General features: G+C 53.2%; 2 protein-coding genes across 3 annotated transcripts; both read right to left on the reverse strand.

Annotated features, from left to right (window-relative positions):
- On the reverse strand, positions 1–1,469 carry NT5C (5', 3'-nucleotidase, cytosolic). Its single transcript, XM_036412129.2, has 5 exons — positions 1,224–1,469; positions 859–959; positions 684–744; positions 399–513; positions 1–300 (listed from the first exon to the last, which is right to left on the reverse strand). The coding sequence occupies exons 1-5, from the start codon at positions 1,419–1,421 to the stop codon at positions 83–85; spliced, it is 693 nt and encodes a 230-aa protein (XP_036268022.1). The 5' UTR covers positions 1,422–1,469; the 3' UTR covers positions 1–82.
- Positions 1,470–3,752: 2,283 nt separating this feature from the next.
- On the reverse strand, positions 3,753–15,219 carry JPT1 (Jupiter microtubule associated homolog 1). Of its 2 annotated transcripts, XM_036412147.2 has the most exons (6): positions 15,030–15,219; positions 14,349–14,459; positions 9,289–9,431; positions 8,799–8,896; positions 7,959–7,977; positions 3,753–4,699 (listed from the first exon to the last, which is right to left on the reverse strand). In XM_036412147.2, exons 1-6 carry the CDS (start codon positions 15,083–15,085, stop codon positions 4,551–4,553), a joined length of 576 nt encoding a protein of 191 aa, XP_036268040.1. In that variant the 5' UTR covers positions 15,086–15,219; the 3' UTR covers positions 3,753–4,550. The 2 variants fall into 2 exon arrangements, with proteins under 2 accessions (XP_036268040.1, XP_036268041.1); XM_036412148.2 differs by lacking the exon at positions 14,349–14,459 and having other exon boundaries at positions 15,030–15,215.
- Between the last annotated feature and the right edge of the window lie 2,719 nt (positions 15,220–17,938).

A 17,938-nucleotide genomic window follows, 5' to 3' on the forward strand; every position in this document is an offset into this window, starting at 1 on the left:
CCAAACTGTTTATGGAGACGTTCTGACTGACTGCCCCCGTGCTTCCGCCCTCCCGGGAGGTGCCAGGCGGCCGGCGCTGGGGTCACTTAGCTGTGCCGGCTATCCCAGCCGGCCTGTCCTTCCCTCTGATCACTGTCCACCCCCCTGGGGCCATGTCCGCGCTGTCCCGCTTGCTCTCTATGATCTCCCTCCAGTTGTCGCTCCAGGAGAGCAGCCGTCGCCGTGGGGGGGGCAGCGCCAGGTGCTGGTTGTGGCAGCAGGTGAACAGGATGTGCTCCCAGGCCGGGGACTCCTCTTGGCCTGGCACCGGACCCGGGGAGAGAGATGGCAGGCGTCCGTGAGCGGGTGATGTGGGCTCCCTCCCCCAATCCCGCAGGCCCCCAAGGAACAGACCCAACCTAGAATGGTGTCCTTGTCATCGATGAGCAGGTCCCCCGAGACCACCGTCTTGTCTCTCGTCATGACGATGCGCTCCACAAACTGGGGCCCCAGGTGCTTGTCCACCCAGGAGAACTGTGTGTGTGGGGGGGGGTCTGTCAGCGGGGCCTCGGCCCGGCATTCAGGCCAGTGAGGAAGCAGTGAGTGGGGCTCCCCTCTCCCCCGCCCCACACCTCCCGGGTTCCCTGGTTTAGTGTCAGGACTTAGGGAGGGAAGCTTGAATGGGGGCGCTGGGGCAGCCGCACCTTCTCACCCACACAGTGTTTGTACGTGACCAGGGGGCTGGTGCAGATGAAGACCTCGGTGCTGCAGGGAAGGCCGGTTGGTCAGGGAGGTGCCAGCCCCCTCCCCCTCCCCCTTCACCTCCCTTCCCCTTCCCCCTTCCCCTTCCCCCTTCCGCCTTCCCCCCGCCTCCCTCACTCGTGCATGGCTTGCATCTCCTGCATGGCTTGCAAGGCTCCCGGGATGGGCTCCAGGTCCAGGAAAAAGCCCGGGCTTTCGTACACACTGGCGAGTTTGTCCTGAAAGAAAGTGTTCCGTCCTGGCTCTGCCCCCGCAGATCCGGCCCGGCGGGACCTCCACGTGGTGGGCGGGGAGGGAATGGGGGGCTGCTCCCGTCCGGGGTGAACTGTCTGAAGTCAGTTTTGCTGATTGGAATCGGGAAGGGGGCGTCTCGGGGACCGGAGCGGAGGGCTCCCCGCCGGTCGGTGCCCCGCGCGGCCGGAGCTCCGGCCCGGGCGGGTTCTGCGTTCCGGGCTCCCGCCCCCCGCGCCCCCCGCGCCTACCGCCAGGTCGGGCCGCAGCGCCCGGTACTGCTCGCGGGCGAAGAAGCCGCGGCGCTGCTCCAGCGGCACGTGCGGCTCCTCGGGGAAGCGGCGGCGGAAGGCCCGCAGCAGGCCGCCCTCGAAGTCGGCCAGCACGCCGTCCATGTCCACCAGCACCCGCACGGGCCGCGCGCGCCGCGCCGCCATGGCCGCCGCCATCGCCGCGCAGCGCGGGCCGAACGCGATCCTGAGGGCGGCCGCCGGCGGGCGGGGCGGGGGCGGGGCCGGCGGGGGGCGGGGCCGCCGGCGGGGGGGGCGGGGCGGGGCGGGGCGGGGCGGGGCGGGCCGCCGGCGAGCTGGGCCGGCGCCGGCGGGGGCGGGGCCGGCGCGGGGGAGGGGCCGGCAGGGCCTTCCCGCCCGGCGGGGCCCGCGGGCCATTCACACGGAGGCGCCTCTGGTAGCGGGAGCGGCCGCCCCGCCCCCGGCCCCGCCTGCAGCCGCGGCCGGGCTCCCGGGAAGGCGGGCTCCGGGGCTCCGGTACCGGCCAGTGAACGTGGAGGGAGCCAGCAGCTAAGAAAGCTCAGACCCGCCGGTGTGAACCCGGTCCCCCGGGAAGAGCTCCCGTCTCGCCGTCCCCGCTGGAAAACGCTGAGATAACGCCCTTTTGTAGATTTCTGGCTACACCCGAGGACAGGTCCCCATCTGAGCCCCCAGACCTCCAGACCGTTACAGGGAGGCCGGCTCCCACTCAAAGATGACTTATACACATGCGTAAGAAGAGGAGGCACTGACTGCACAAGCACCACACACTGAGCACTTGTCTCTTTCCCCTCCTTCACTAAAGCCACCGACAAACTAGGTAAAAAGCCCAAACTGGCCCTGACCAGAGTGGCTCAGTGGATAGAGCGTCGGCCTGAGGACTGAGGGGTCCCCGGTTTGCATGTACCTTGGCTGCGGGCACATCCCCAAAAAGGGGCATGCAGGAGGCAGCTGATCAATGTTTCTCTCTCATGGATGTTTCTAACTATCCTTCCTTCCTCTCTGTAAAAATCAATAAAATATATTTTTAAAAATAAAGGTGTGAACCAAATTTAAAAGAAAGAAAGCACAAACTGTCCATTCTAGTCATCATTGTAAGATCATTCAATTTCACTTTCTAAACTTTCTAACTGGAAACTTTAACCTTAGCAAACATGTACATGGAATTTTAGGAAATTCTATGTAAATTATTTTAGGAAATTTCATGTAATTTTGCTTATAGCAAAATGACAGGCAGAACTGTCCTTCCCTCAGAACCCCTTACTTTTGATTAGGCATTTATCTGCGTAGATTATGGAGAAAAATCCCCAAATCCTAAATGGTGACACAAATCAGGGACATATCTTTCTGGGAGCCCCACCTTCACTGAGAGAAGGTGCTGGTTCCCGACCGCCGAAGTCATGAGAGAAGCCGAAACTCAGCTCGGGTGCTTTACACTGAGAAACTCAACACCCACCGCTTGTGAGCACTCCCCCTGCTCCCCGATACCCAGGGGTTCAAGTGAGTCTGGTTACACTACACTCAGTCATCTCCATCTTGGAAGGGGTTCAAGAGATGACCTCGTTCATCAAAAGTGTCACTTTTAAAAACATTTTAAAATTCTTTTATTGTTTTGTTGTTAATCCCCACCCAAGGATACCCTTCCATTGATATTTAGAGAATGGAAGGGAGGGGGAGAGACACATCAATTGGCATGTGCCCCAACCAGAGCTGGAGAGGAGCCTGCAACTGAAGTACCTGTCCTTGACCAGAATTAGGACCCCCCCTCCCTCAGTCCCCATGCTCTATCCACTGAGCCAAACTGGCCAGAGCAAAAGGTGTCATTTTTAAGTTAGGAAATTGAGTCCCGAATAACAAGCCAACAGCCTGCAGCTGGTCAGTACTACTGATGGGCCTAACAGCCAGGTCTAATAATGGCCAATTCAGACACCTGAGAGAGCATGTTGGCCTAGAGCAGTGGTCGGCAAACTCATTAGTCAACAGAGCCGCAAACCACGGCTTGAGAGCCGCATGTGGCTCGCGAGCCGCAGTTTGCAGACCACTGGCCTAGAGCTTCCTCCCTAGAACCCAGCCACCTCCCTATCACTCAAGGCGACTGATTCCCCCCACCCTGTCCCCTTCTAATTAATGTGGACCCTCCTTTGGAGCTCCCCTCTGACCACCCACCACTGAGAAGCGCCTTGCAGGTTGGACTCTGTGCTGGGTGTGCAGTCCGTTACACCCAGCACGAAGTAGAAGAGTCAGACATACAGCATATTGGCTAATAATTATTTTAGATGTCAGTTCATCTCATGATCCCCGATATCAGAGGTCGTGATCCTTCTGGCAGTTGGAGCTCACGCTGTGAGTGGAAACGGGCTGCTCCAGAGAGCTGTCTCCAGGGAGAAGCCCGCTGGCCTCGGCCTTCACCGGTCCTTTCGCCGAGCAGAGGGTCTGCAGTCACAAGGAGAAAGCAACCAGCCAGCCAGCACACCGACACCATCTCAGAAAGAAGACACAGGACGCAGCATGTCAAAATGTGTACATTTGTTTACTTGAAGCAACAGTCCAGGATTGAGAAGTACAACAGTTTGTAAGGATGAGATTCGTGTCATGGCCCAGTACCAGCATCATGCACCAGCCCCCGGCGGTCAGAGCGCTGCCCGGCTTCACGGGGAATCGGTCAGCTGCAGTGGACACAGCGTCCTCTGCGGGTCAGCGGGAGGCTCTCCCGGGCCAGCCCCGTTAGTGACCGGCTTCCCGCTTACGGTTCAAACAGAAAAGGCAGCTTCTTTGCTCTGCAGGCAGCAAGGCATGAGGCACAGGAAGATGCTTCTAGCAAAGGGCACTGCCAAGTTCGGGCGCCACCCTGAAGGTTCGGCATAAAGACAGCCCAGGGCGGGGGGGGGGGGGGGGGGTGTAGGGGGGTAGGGATGGTGCCTGTGGACTGTTGACTGGCCTGTCCATTAGGCTTGGGAAGCCCAAGTAAAGCTGACAAGAAAGGGGTTTTAAAAACCTCAGTACAAAAGATGCTCTAACACGTTTGGAACCAAATGATCTGTTCTTAAAAACACGGGACGAAGCTCGAGGCTTTCCCTCCTCTCTACCACTAGGGGCGCTCATGCCTCGGCCCGGGGACCCGCAGGCAGGAGGACGGACGGAGGGAGCGCCTCCTCCACAGAGAAAGGGGGAAAGAAAGACAGCGGGACATAAAGTGCTTCTTCTTTAATGAAACAAATCCCAAAGGTGGACAGTCAGGCTCAAGTTGTGCAGTTCACAAGCATGGAGGAGACGGACAGACAGACAAAACGATGGCGTTCGGACGGCGCGCTAGCCCAGGACCAGGCTGGACTTGCCGCCGGGCGGGTTCCTCCGGGACGGCACCGGGGCCGGCGCCACGGGGCTGGGCACGGGCGGGGCGGGCACCGGCTTCTCCTCGCTCTGCCCCAGGCTGGCCTGCAAGTCCACGTCCACGTTTTCTACGGAGACAGAAGGAAAGGAAGGCTAACAGCGATTCCGAGGGAGCTAAGTTGGTGGTTTGTTTTTTAGAAAGACTCAAAACATACCTGGAGTCAGAGAGAAGCAAACCGCCTCCACCAACCCTGTCCCCACTATTGGACACCACTGAAAAGTTACAATTTCTAAAAAAATAGTTTTTCTTAGTTCTTCCAAGACTAAACATTAAGAGTTCATGTTCCTAAAACCACTTGTACCAAGTCTTTATTTAGCCTCCTGAAATGGAGAAGTCCCAGGGAGAAGTGATCCGAGACCAGAAACACACCAAAGTCCAGACACAAGCGCCCGCTGCTTGTCACGTGGCATTTGGTGCACGTGTGGGGCATTCTGCAGAAGGAACACAATCTGACACACATGTTCCACAGCACTGAGCTCCAGTGAGACTCTTAACAGGACGCTTTCCAGGGCGACAGCCCCTCCGGTGAGCGGAAGCTTGGGGAGAAGGGGTCGGCTACCCTTCTCTTCCTGTTGCTACTTCTTGTTACGCAAGAAACGGGATCACATGCATCCCCATCAAGGACCCAAGTCCCACAAAAAGTGTCCCTTATATAACCTAAGAAAATGTGTCCGGCTCTAACTGGTTTGGCTCAGTGAATAGAGCTTCAGCCTGCGGACTGAGGGGTCCCAGGTTTGATTCCGGTCAAGGGCATGCACTTTGGTTGTGGGCTCATCCCCGGTGGGGGTGTGCAGGAGGCAGCTGGTCGATGTGTCTCTCATGTTTCTACCTCTCTATCTCTCTCCCTTCCTCTCTGTAAAAAAATCAATAAAATAAAATAAAAAGAAAGAAAGAAAATGTGTCCGATGTACCACAAATACAAAACCTCCAAAACCCACATTTTAAAAACAATTCAAAATAGATGCCAGGCGAGCGGTCTTGTTCCTGCTGCGAGGACACGGCTCTCGCTGCACAGATCTCCCAGAATTCTCCTCTGTGGGCCCAGAGGCTGATGGGAACTTCTAAAGGACACAAAACCACCCGCAGCTCCACCAGGCAATTCACCCCCACAGAGGGATTCTTAGCTAAATCACTCTCATTTCCACCCATCTTCTGTCTTTTATTATTAACAAAATGTTCTCTTTCACAACAAGGTAACAGCATACCAAAAAAAAAAAAAATTAAATTAAAAAAGAGAAAATACAGAAACGCGCATATGGAACTAAACAGCAATGGGCCTTAATTTCCTCTTCCTTACACATTTCCAAAGTCCTCCCTGTGTCCACTCCTGTGTTAACTGCTCAAAAGACGAAGACAGTTTCCCTTATAGCCAAACAAAACCTGTTTAGTTTAAGCTGAGCAGAATAGCGTGGCTCTGAAGTAAACTTGGCAACAGCATCGGGGTTGACCTCCACTCCCCTAGGTGTGTCTGAAAGTATTAGGCCCCTTGTCATGTGATGACAAAGTAAAAGCAGCGATCAGGAACACAACACAATCAGGTGGCAAGAGGATGACATCGGGAGAAAAGAAGGAAGGACTTGCCATGCCACACAGTTCCGTGAGCGATTCACCTGAAGGATCCCTAACGGACTGAGCCGGGCGGGGGGGTGATTTACTCCGCAGGACAAAGGTCTCGCCCTCTCCTCACTTCCTCAGGGTTCCCACTCCCCAGGCTCCCCAATCCCTCATTAGTCATCGGCCAAATTAGTGGGTCCAGATTGTGGCTACATAAGGTCTCACAGTGCAGCCATTTCAGAATGACAAAAAGCGGTGAAATCGAAAAGCCTAGAAGATACTTTACCTGCAGAACAGTCTTCTGAAATGGGACAGATTGGACATGAACAAAAACAAACCCATCCTCAGCCAGTGCAAAGGGGATGTGTCCCATGAGCATGCGCCCGGGCTATGCTCACAGAGTTCGGAAGAGCTCCCCGACTCAGGAGAAACATCGTGTGAGCCACCGCGAGGCTCAGTGGCTGAGCATCGACCTCTGGCCCAGATCACGGTTCAATTCCCAGTCGGGGCACGTGCCTGGGTTGCGGGCTCAATCCCACTGTGGAGAGTGCAGGAGGCAGCCGAACGACTCCCTCTCTCTCCCTCTCCCTCTCCCCCCCCTCCCTTCCTTACTCTCTGAAAGCAATAGGAATTTTTTTAAAAATATATTTTATTGATTTTTTACAGAGAGGAAGGGAGAGAGATAGAGAGCCAGAAATATCGATGAGAGAGAAACATCGACCAGCTGCCTCTTGCATACCCCCTACCGAGATGTGCCCGAAACCAATGTACATGCCCTTGACCGGAATCGAACCTGGGACCTTTCAGTCCCCAGACCGATGCTCTACCACTGAGCCAAACCGGCTTCGGCAAGGAATATTTTTTTAAAAGAAGAAAAGAAACAATGTTTGAGGACAGCAGTGGGATGGGGGCTTACACTTCTGAGTCCCCGGGAAGCTGCAGCACAGCGCGTGGGGGAGGAAGAGGTCCTGGGAAGCCACGTCCGGCCCAGAGGGCCTGCGAGCTGCATTCCAGCGAGTCCGTTTTTACCCGCCGCTGCCTGGTGTGTGTCACCTCTGCCTCCCACTTGTCAGGACTGCGCTGGCACTGGTTAAGGAAATGCCAATGAAGACTTCACAGATTAAAATAATTAAATGACAATAGCTCATTTCCACTGGGATGGAAACTTACACCTGCCCCTAAATCATCATGTGTAAGATCACCTGGCTGCCATTGTCTTAAAAAACAAGCACCTTAGTGCTTTTTATATATAAAAATTCAAGCTTTGTAAGCTCAATGCCATGGGCCAAGTTTGAACTGCTAGAGCCATTTACTAAAAAGCTCTCATTAAGTGTAACAAATGCCAGCCGGAATAATGGACATGTTTCTAAAGGTTTGGGTCTTTTAATCCTTTCCCACACATGCCTGGCATTGCTCTCACTGCTGGCCGTACCAGATGCGGCCGTGTTTGCTGACTTTCCTGTTTCATTTTGCTTCCCTCCACCCAGAGTATGCTGGCCAAGTCCCAATCTCTTTCCCAAGACATGATTTGAATCAAAATTCCAATCCATTCTGTCATTGATTTTAGAGAGGAAGGGAGAGAGAGAAACATCAGTCGGTCGTTCCAGTACATGCCCCAACCTGGGATGGAACCCGCAACCCAGGCCTGTGCCCCGACTGGGAATCAGCCTGCAACCTCTCAGTACACGAGACCAACTGAGCCACTCGGCCAGGGCACCAATCGATTCTAAAACCATTTACAGAACCGGAATGTGGGCTTCGGAAGTACTCACCGTGGATGTCGCCTTCTCCCTGGAAGAGAAAAGAGATTAAAATTTTACTCCGGATTTTAATTTTGCAACATACAAACAAAGCAGGCACAATTCGAACCAACTGTTTTCATTCTGATTCGGTCAAGGTCAGGGTCAGGCTGCATCACAACAAGCAACCTTTATTCCACAGGAACAATGCTGGACAGATTGCCCCGGGGCCAGTAACACTCCCAAAACTTAACATCTCACCAATATCACCCCAATAGATTAAAAATAATTTTTACAAAAATCTTAACATCTACAACGATGTCCTATCTCAATTCGCGTTTCAGAGGCTCTTTTATCAGACGGGACACTGGTGAGTCTGTCCTCCCATCCCCCCTTTCTGCTGACCGAGGGGTTGGCAGGCATCTAACAGTTCCAAAGCCCCTTCGCGGGCCTCCCACACGTGGGTGGCTGGTGCCTCCGTGTGCTCTGAAATCCCTACGGGGGGAGGGGGGACACCCTCCCAGACGCTCGGCTGGGGCTCTGTGGCGGAGCTCACAACTGGACGGCTAACGTTTGCCAACAATTTAAACAGCCCTTGAACGCGGAGATAGCGCCTATCTGAGACACCCAGGAAGTGAGTGTGGGGTGATCCACAGTCCTGAAAACCACACGGAGGGGAGACCAATCCTGACGGCCGAAGAGACCCCCCCCCGAACAGCAAGGTCACGCTTGTTCACCTTCTGACTTCCCTCCTTAGCTGTCCATCATCCATCACCAACCCCGCCCGTCCCTCTCCCAACAGCCTCCCTGGGGAACTAACAGAAACTAAACAGAAACGTCCCCCAAGCCTGGCCTCGCCCCGCTCACACTGACCTTCAGGTCCAGGCAGTCTCCCGCGCTGGCTTCCACGGAGCTCCTCCTCCGGGGCCCGGCCGGCTCCGGGTCTTCTCTGCCACCGCTGGGCTTGGCCCCTGAACCAAAGACACTTTCCTGAGGAGCGGAACCGGAAGGCCTAAGGCCCCTCTTAGTGAGCGTGAGGCTGGGCCCTAGTCTAAGGTGACCAGACGTCCTGATTTCTAACCATTTGTCCCGCGTCCCAAACACCGCAGGACAAATTGCTAAAAATCGGGTTGTCTGCCAAAACCGGTTTGGCTCAGTGGATAGAGCGGAGTCCCATCTCTATAAAAAATCAATAAAATATATATTTTTTTAAAAATCCGGACGACTGGTCACCTTATCCTAGTCTTTCCCCCGGTGAGGAGCTCCAGGGGCTGTGTATCCTGTAAGGTATAAGCCAGACCTGGCTCCAGCTGTGCTCTCACGCTGGGCCCTCCCCTGACCGGCCACGGGCCCGAAGCCACACCTGCCGCCTTGGCCCACGAAGGGGGGTTCTCCTCGGGGGTCCCAAAGATGCTGGAGGCCATTTTGTTCTTCCTCAGGGGCTGCTCCGTGGGCTCGTCAAAGCCTAATGAGAAGTTGGACCCGCCACCTGGAGGCCGCAAAACCCTAGGAAAGATGGAAAAGCAGAAATGTCACGTCAAGCCGCACCATCGCATTTCTTGGCAAAAAGTGGTCAGGCACCTTTCCCCCTTGTCCAGTCATTCCCTTTCCCTCCCACAAAAGAAAGTTGCTAAGGGGCCCAGGAACTGATTCCCTGGGGTATAAATTCCACACTGGTGTTAAGAACAAAAGGGCAGCGTTATAACACCTGTGGGAAGGCTGTCCATCACACAACAGCCCGGAAGTCATCACAAACAATAGCCTGGCTACGGCTCCTTTTAGGGGCAAAGGGCAGGGACCTAAGGGACTGCCTCCGGGCTTAGCTGGATGTACAGGGTGCGGCAGAAGTGGGTATGCCAAACAGCTTATTCTTATACTGTATTATTATTTATTAATTCTTGTATTATTTTCCATTCAAACCATAAACCTACTTTTGCCCTACCCTATATGTGCAAAGTTTAGAAGCACGTCTTGTTACTTATTTTTTCCATTTTCATTTTCAACAAAATAGAAAATGGAAGAATATACATATCATAAGAATAGACATATTCCAGACCGGTTGAGAAGGCGAAGCAAAGGTAATAATGAAGCGTCTCTCCTGTCTCAACATCACAGATGAGCGCCGTTTATATCCTTGGACCTCACTGCTGTCACTGGTGAACACACATGACTAGCCACAGGGAGTCAATAAGAGGCATACGTGTAAGATCCAGGCATGTTCTGTGCACACGCACCTGCGGGCACCACCTGCAGGTTTTTGTCCAACAATGACTATCCAATAGTAGGCAGCTAGATAGCAAAGTCTGTCCATCCAACAGAAAGCCATACACATTACAGTGGATACAAAAAGTTACCCACAACCCAGGGAATAAAAAGGTTAGAGAACAAATATAAACCCAATTACATCCTATATAATATCCTATATAATAAAAGACTAATATGCAAATCAACCGGAGGAACTATGGGTCGCTATGACATGCACTGACCACCAGGGGGCAGACACTCACCGCAGGAGCTGCCCCTCAGCCATTAGCCCAGAGCCGGGCGGGCTCCTGCCCCCTTGGCTGTAGGGGACACCCTGGCCTCAGCTCCTTACACTGCCCCTTCCTGCCCAGGGGGCATGATCTCCTGCCCTGTTCTGTGTCCTTCCCCCCCAGGCTCCCCGTGCTTAGTCCTGCTGCCCACAAGCCAGAGACAAGGTCTGGGTAGGCCGAGGCAGAACTGAAGGAAACCAGACAAACCTCACCAACTCCTCTCAGCACCGCCTCTTCACCAAGCCAGTCAGGCCACTTTCCTCACTGCTCCCCACAGTTCGGCTTATCTCCATCTCATACTTTCTCCTACTTAGAGGCCTCTCCACCCTTCCCTCAGTGACTTTTATTTTATTTTTATTTTTAGAGAGAGAGGAAGGGAGAGGGATAGAGACAGAAACCTCTATGGCTGCCTCCTGTAGGCCCCCAATTGGGGATCGAGCCCCCAACCCAGGCCTGTGTCCTGACTGGAATGGAACCATGACCTCTGGGTTCCTGGGCCTGTGCTAACCACTGAGCAACACTGGCCAGGCCCCCTCAGTGACTCTTAAACCTTCACCTCCTCTGGGCTCTCAAAGAGTAACAGGTGGAACCTGAGTAAAAACACCGGAGATCCTGTGTGTGAAAGGGCCAGACAGGAGCGAGTTTTGGCTGGCGGGTCGGGCAGTCTGGCACAGCTACAGGCCTTTGTCGCATGGCACAGAGCAGCGCGGACAACGTGAGAATGAATGAGTGTGGCTGCGCGCCAATAAGCCTTCACTTACGGACACGGAAACTCGATTTTCATGTCATTTTCACAAGTCATCAACTATTCTTCTTGCTTTTTTTCTTTTCCCCCCCCAACTACTTATAAATGTCAAGATCCGAGGCCAGCTGGATTTGGCCCTCAGGTGGTAATTTGCTGGGCTCTGCTCTATCAGCGATTTGCAGCTGGTGTCCCAGCAAGAATTTTTAAAATAACCAATACCCGAGCATTCAGTCAGGCCCTGACCTCTTCTCCCTCAGACTGCCAAACAAAAATAACAACCAACACAACAATAGCCATCCGGTACGAATGAATCAAAAATATATCTTTGCCGAAACCGGTTTGGCTCGGTGGATAGAGCGTCAGTCTGCGGACTGAAAGGTCCCAGGTTCGATTCCAGTCAAGGGCATGTACATTGGTTGTGGGCACATCCCCGGTGGGGGGTGTGCAGGAGGCAGCTGGTCGATGATTCTCTCTCATCGATGTTTCTAGCACTCTATCCCTCGCCTTTCCTCTCTGTAAAAAATCACTAAAATACATTAAAAAAAGAAAAGTATATCTTTTTTCAATCCAGTTCAACAGCCTCTTTTTTGTGTGTGCCCTGGTCAGGAATCAAAACTGTCACGTTGGCATATTGTATCGGGACCACACTCCCACCAAGTGAACTACCAGCCGGATCCAGCCTCATTTTTAAAGGAGCCAAGTCAGGCCCTGAGAAGTTCCAAATAAATTGCCCACATTAGTTAACTGACACGGACGGGACCAAAACCCTGATCCCCAGCTCCTGCCATTGATACAGGGAACCACAAAAGGCCATTTTTCTCTACACCACACCCCCACACGGTTGGAACTCTGATTAGTTTTCTTGCTTCCTAATCTTAAACTGTCTTATAATTCTTATGTAGGTCCTCCAGTGTCCTACCCTGAATCTATTATTTGTGTCTGTCCATAGTAAAATTCAGTACTCAATTTACACGAAATAAAAAGCCTATACAATAAAAGGCTAATATGCAAATTGACCCCTGGGGAGTTCGACCAGGAGACAGGGAGTTGGATCGCTCACTATGACATGTGCTGACCACTAGGGGGCGGGGCAGAACATGGCAGGCGACCAGGAGCAGTGGCGGACGCTGAGGGCTCGAAGGAAGGAGGAGGCGGGGAGCCTGATGGCTGGCCAGGCCTAGGGCCCCACCCATGCACGAATTTTGTACACGGAGCCTCTAGTGCCACTGCCTTTCCCTTGGGGTGGGTGGGGTGAGAGATCTCATTAACATGTCAAACACTTAAAACCTCACTGGTTTGTGGGTTTTTAAAAAAATATCCACTTAAATTATGTGTGTTCAGGCATACATTTTATAAAGATGATCATTTTAGTTTGGAAATAATTAAAGGTATAAATTCTTAATAAGCTTTTCTCTCATGTTAAAGTTTGAAGTGACTAGGTTTTCAACATTTGTACCCCAAAAGCTAACTTGCTTCATTGTCCTAGAGAGGAGTGAATTTTTTTTCCTTGCCATCGTAATTAAATCCTTATGAATTATTAGCCAGATGAAAATCTTCAGAACCCTAATGGGCTGGGAAATATTTTTTTGGCCTTAAAAAAAAAAAAAAAAAAGACACTAGTACCCAAACACCAGGTTAAAAAAAAAAAAAAGTCAAAGCTCTGACCATTTCAACTTTTTAAAGGGCCCCGTTCCCGCTGGAACAGCAGGTAGCACCTACTCCGATGACGTCAGTGTTGTGGGCTCATTTGTAACAGCCAGACATCCCCAAACAAAGGATTTGGATCATAAGACGGAAATTATATCCATTTTACTTCTTCAGGCCCTACTACTCCTTCTGAGCGACACACATGGTAACTAAATCAGGATTACATATTTGAGACTCAACAAAAACATCTCCACGTACAGATAGCAATGTTTTAAGCATTACTTTTCCTTTCTTCTCTCTTAAAATCCTAGGCTTGCCATAGGATCTCTGCAGACCATTTCCTAACGAGACCAAATGTCTAGCCCGGTTAGGGGGCCGGAGGGTGATCCCGGAGGAAAGTTTAGGCGCTTTGGCGGAGAGGATGGAAGAAGGAAAGGCAGGAAGTAAATAAAAGGACAATGCTCCGGTCCCGGGATCACAATCCCGGGGGGAAACTGATGACAAAAGGCGAATTAAAACACCTACTGTGCACAACCAAAGCTCATTTCCGTCTGACACTGCAAGTATGCATGTCAAAAAGCCAGCGTGAGGGCTCATGGACCAGGTTACCGAGATTCTTAACAAAGCTCCAAACCCAACTCGACCCCAAAGGGTAAAACCTCCGATCTTTCTGCACATTGGCCATTCCAACCACCACCGTCGGACCCGCAGAAAGTTGACCCCGTGGCACAAACGGGAAACCCAGGGTTCAATCTGCTCCAGGGTCCATCCGCTGAGAAAAATGATCTCCCTGGAAGGATGCCAACAGAGGAGGGAGTGACCCTCGCCGGTGTGCTACCCACGCCCCCCATCCTCCCAGGAACCACTCATTTAGTTTTTAAAAACCTGTCCCGCTGTGTCACGCGGCGAGAGGGAAAGGAGCGGATCACAAAGGAACGGCATCTCCAGAGCTCCCTCCTAAGACTCAGGCCGAGGCCTGCTTTTGTCCCCAAGTCCCCCAGCCCCGGGACACCGCTCTGGCCCGGCTGTCTCCTCGGCCCCACAAAATGGCTCCCTTTGTGCCACTGGCCCAGGACCCCCAGGCTGGCCGCCCAGGACGGCAGGTCGCCACCGATGAGGGGCAGGCGCCCGGCGAGAGTGGAGGCCGAGCTTCCTCCGAGCCTGGAGCCAGGACCCGGGGCGGCCCGCATCCCACCTCGGAGCGCAGCCCAGACAATGTGGGCAGGTCCCCGGATCCGAACCCCGCCCCAAGTTACAGCCGCTGGGCACAGGGTCCCGGGGCCACCCCGGCGCCCCCTCCCCAAACGCCGTGGCCAAGGGCCGGGCTCCCCGGTGCGAACGGTGCGCGGAAGAGACAATAGACGTCTCCCGCCGGCCCCGCCCAAGAACAGGAAGCCTCCTCCGGCCGGGAACGGGGCCGGCGATGAACTCATCTCACAAACGTCAAAGCGGTGGGAGGCCGAGCCCGGGTCCGGAGGCTGGGACACCGGGCCCCGCTCGGCCCGGCACACGCCCTCTCCGGCTCGGGGCGGGCGCGGGAGGGAGGGCGCGGGCTTTCCTTTGTTAGCGGAGGGGAGGCACTTGGCAGGGGCGGCTGGCGGCTGGGTCCTGGGGAGGAAGGAGCTGGGGGTCGCGATGACCCCCCCGCCTGACCACCAAGGCCACCCGCCGGGCCGGCCCCCGCGGGGGGAGCCCGCCAGCCCGGCTCGCTGCGGCCCGGAGTCGGACCGCCCCGCCGATCGCCCCGCCGCCACCTGCCCCGGGCCAGTGACAGGAGCGCGTGGCCCGGAGCGAGACAGTGGGCCTGGACGGACGCCCCGTAAGCTGTGCGGGCGCCCGGAGGCTCAGACACCGCCCCGGGGTCGGGCTGAGCGCGCGAACCCCCCGGGTTTGCCCCAACTTACGGCCCGCGGCGCCCAGAGGGCGAGCCCGGCCCCGGCCCCGGCCCCGCTCCCGGGGAGGAAGGAATGAATGGGAGGGAGGAGAGGCAGTCGGGCGGGGCAGCGTGCGGGGCTCGCGGGGAGACACAAAGGCGGGACTGGCCACGCAGCCCCGCCGCCTGGCCGGACGCAAGCGCGGCGCCCCGGGCACGTTACCGCCAACGACCCGCAACCCGGCCCGCGTGGCCCCGCTGGAGCGGCCCTCCTGACCCCGCGCCCCGCCGCCCCGCCGCCTCACCTCGAGCTGTTCCTGCTGTTGGGGTCGACGCCCTTGAAGGTGGTGGTGGTCGTCATGACGCCGAGGAGCGAGACGGGCTGGCGCGGCGCCAGAGAGCGGAAAGGACCCGGCCGAGGGGCGCAGAGGAGCTCCGCCCGCCAACTGCGACCGCTGCAGAAGCCTCCGCCGCCGCCTGTTTGGCCGGCGACCGCTTTTATACGGCCCGTAAGCCCCGCCTCCGCCCTGCCGGCATTGGCCGATTCAAACAGCTCTATGCGCACCGATTGGCTCCCCAGAGTGCCAAGCACCGTGCTGCCTCACGATGGGCTGTGGTGGTCCAGGCTCAGCCTAAACCCGCCCGCTTCCTGGTCAGGGAGGGTCTGGAGACCCGCCCCCTCCCCCACCCGCAAGTCTCGGAGATGATTGGACAAAGGGCACTCCGGCCCCATGCTTCCCACAGCCATGCCCGCTGTCACTTAAAAGTTACCTGACAAAGGGGAAAGCTCGCTCCGGGGCAGTTGGAACCCACAGTGCAGGGCAGATTTGTCAGATTTGCGTTCCCATACACTTGTGGTGGGCAAGTTAGGACATGTTCCTTAAGGGATGGAAATACTACTCTACAGTGACATTGACTGAGTACCTACTGTGTGTCTCCTGTGGAAACCTGACAGTCCCAAGACTGCAACATGGAGTCGGCAACAGAAAGCACGCCAAGATGATCCCTTTTAAAACGGCTGGAAATTCTTTACATTTTCATGTTAATAGTTAGCTGTCATGGGCGGTGCATGCACTAGCCCAGAATTACAGTCGTCCTGATTTGAAGGCCTGTTGTAAGGCTGTTAATGCCTGGTGGCTGGGAATGCCACATCCTTTGCTGTGGAGACTATTCCAGAGCTCTGCAGCTGTTATACCCTTAAGTCATGCCTCTCCCACCTGCCCGGGTAAGTCTATCCCTGCAACAAATGCAGACACACTTGGAGGGCTCGGGAATGACAGCTTACAAAAACATAACAGGAACGCATGCAGATCTTTGTCGGTATTTCCATCACATTGAACTACTTTCCTCTTTCCATAACCTCCTCCTTCCAGTCAGCTAGAAGTTTGTACTATTGGTTAACCGCTCTTCTGGGCTTTCAAAAAAAGCCAGAGGTAAGTTCTTTTCTAGTAGGCATGGATTTATATGCTTACCATAAAAACTTGAAGCACACCACTTGTTTGGTTTAAAATCTTTCCATTCTTAAAGGCTGGATCTAAACTTCTAAAACTTTAATAATAATAATAACAGCAGCAGCTAAAAAATAAAAATTAAAAAAAAAAAAACACCTTCAGATCCATCTAGCCAGTGAGCATGCAAGCCCTCCTCAAAAGTCATGTAATTACTGCCCTGGCTGGTGTGGTTCAATTGGTTGGAGTGGTTACAGGTTACATCCCAGGGCAGGAGGCAGATGATAGATGGATGTTTCTCACATCAATGTTTCTCTCTCTCCCTCTTTCTCTCTCTCTCTAACAAAATAAGAATCACGTAAGTACAGACTAGAAGTTAGAGTATGGTGGTTGCTGGCTCAGGCTCTCACGGGGAGAAATCTGGGTTTTAATCTCAACTTTTCTGAGCACATTTCCTCATTCATAAAATAAGGATTAAATAGTATCTGGATTCCACAGAGCTGAGGACTGAATTAAGTAATGGTGTAAACTGCTTGGCCTGACATATAAGAAGTCATCAAAGTGACAGCCATTTTTATTGACTTACTTGGAAAATAATCACATACTTTCTAACGATCTGAAGTGTTTTGTGTGAAATGAGAGGTTTGTACCTGACTCTTTAGGGTCCCTCTTAACCTACATTTTTGAACTTGTACTTGCCTTCCTTCCTCCATCCCCTGTAGTCCAGTAGAAGACAGGTTGCTGTGGTAACCCAGCACTGGGCTAGAAATCAAAAAGCCTAGGTTCTGGGTCTGCTCCGTCTTCCAAGTACTCTCAGACCCAGTTTCATCTATAGAATGGGGTTAAGAATTTTAAGAATTTTGTCCTTAGTCAACGAAAGCTTTCTCTCAGAGGTGCCTCACACTGGCTACACATCAGAATAACCTATGAGCTTTTAAGAAATACAAATGAATGCCAGGCCCCATCCAACACCAACTAACCTGAAATTTCTGGGTGTCAGATTCAGTCATGGATATCTTTGAGAAGTTAAACAGGTAATTCTCACCTATAGCTTGGGCTAAGAACCTCTGCTTCAAGGATAAAACATGAATCCTTTTAATCTCCTCTGATTTATTAAGAAGAGTAAATTTAGTAAAACAGACATCAGATTAGGGCCATTTTAGGCAGGCCTGTTTGGCAGTCTACCTACCTTTTTGTACAACGCCAGGGTCCCAATTTTAAAATCACTGCCATAAATAAGTAAATAAAACCACTGCCCTAGATGTGCATGTCTACTTTTAAAATACAGTAAAGGGCAAAGAACGAACATTTGTCCACACGCTTTATAACTTCATGTCTTTTAACAGTTAAGTACTCTTAAATTTGCCTTAGTCCCATGCTGCCACTCCCTTACTATATTCAAAGTTCTAGTCATCCATTTGTAATTCAGTTCAGAAAGGTTAGTAAATCAGCTTACCCAACAGGTTTGAGTAACCCAACGTTCTCCTCAAACACAATCTATTGTTCTGAATCAGGTGGCAAGAAATCTAGTATTTAAAACACGTCAGAAAAGTGTTTGAAGCCCTAATAATTTTCTTTTAATATGGACAGGAATGCCATTGGTTTTTAATTTTGCTACTGGGTACCTGGAGAGCTTTATTCAAGAATGCAATGCACAACCTACTCAAAATAACATGCAAGTTATTTCTCACCACTTGTGCCTCACCACTGTAGCTAAGGTCATGACTAAAAACAAAAACATGCACTAACACAGCAACTCTCAAGCA

Source organism: Pipistrellus kuhlii, unplaced genomic scaffold (assembly GCF_014108245.1).
Source record: "Pipistrellus kuhlii isolate mPipKuh1 unplaced genomic scaffold, mPipKuh1.p scaffold_m20_p_44, whole genome shotgun sequence".
Lineage (NCBI taxonomy): Eukaryota > Metazoa > Chordata > Mammalia > Chiroptera > Vespertilionidae > Pipistrellus > Pipistrellus kuhlii.

Bases quoted from the DNA above. Each gene is read 5' to 3' on its own strand.
- JPT1 (XM_036412147.2), bottom strand. From the start codon at position 15,085: ATGACGACCACCACCACCTTCAAGGGCGTCGACCCCAACAGCAGGAAC. The intron at 9,432-14,348 runs GCGGGGCCCGGT...CATCTTTCCTAG, and splicing joins GAGGGCGTGTGCCGGGCCGA to GGTTTTGCGGCCTCCAGGTG. The intron at 8,897-9,288 runs GTGTGGCTTCGG...TCTTTGGTTCAG, and splicing joins TTCGTGGGCCAAGGCGGCAG to GGGCCAAGCCCAGCGGTGGC.
- NT5C (XM_036412129.2), bottom strand. From the start codon at position 1,421: ATGGCGGCGGCCATGGCGGCGCGGCGCGCGCGGCCCGTGCGGGTGCTG. The intron at 745-858 runs GTGAGGGAGGCG...CCTTCCCTGCAG, and splicing joins GAGATGCAAGCCATGCACGA to CACCGAGGTCTTCATCTGCA. The intron at 301-398 runs GTTGGGTCTGTT...GTCCGGTGCCAG, and splicing joins TGACAAGGACACCATTCTAG to GCCAAGAGGAGTCCCCGGCC.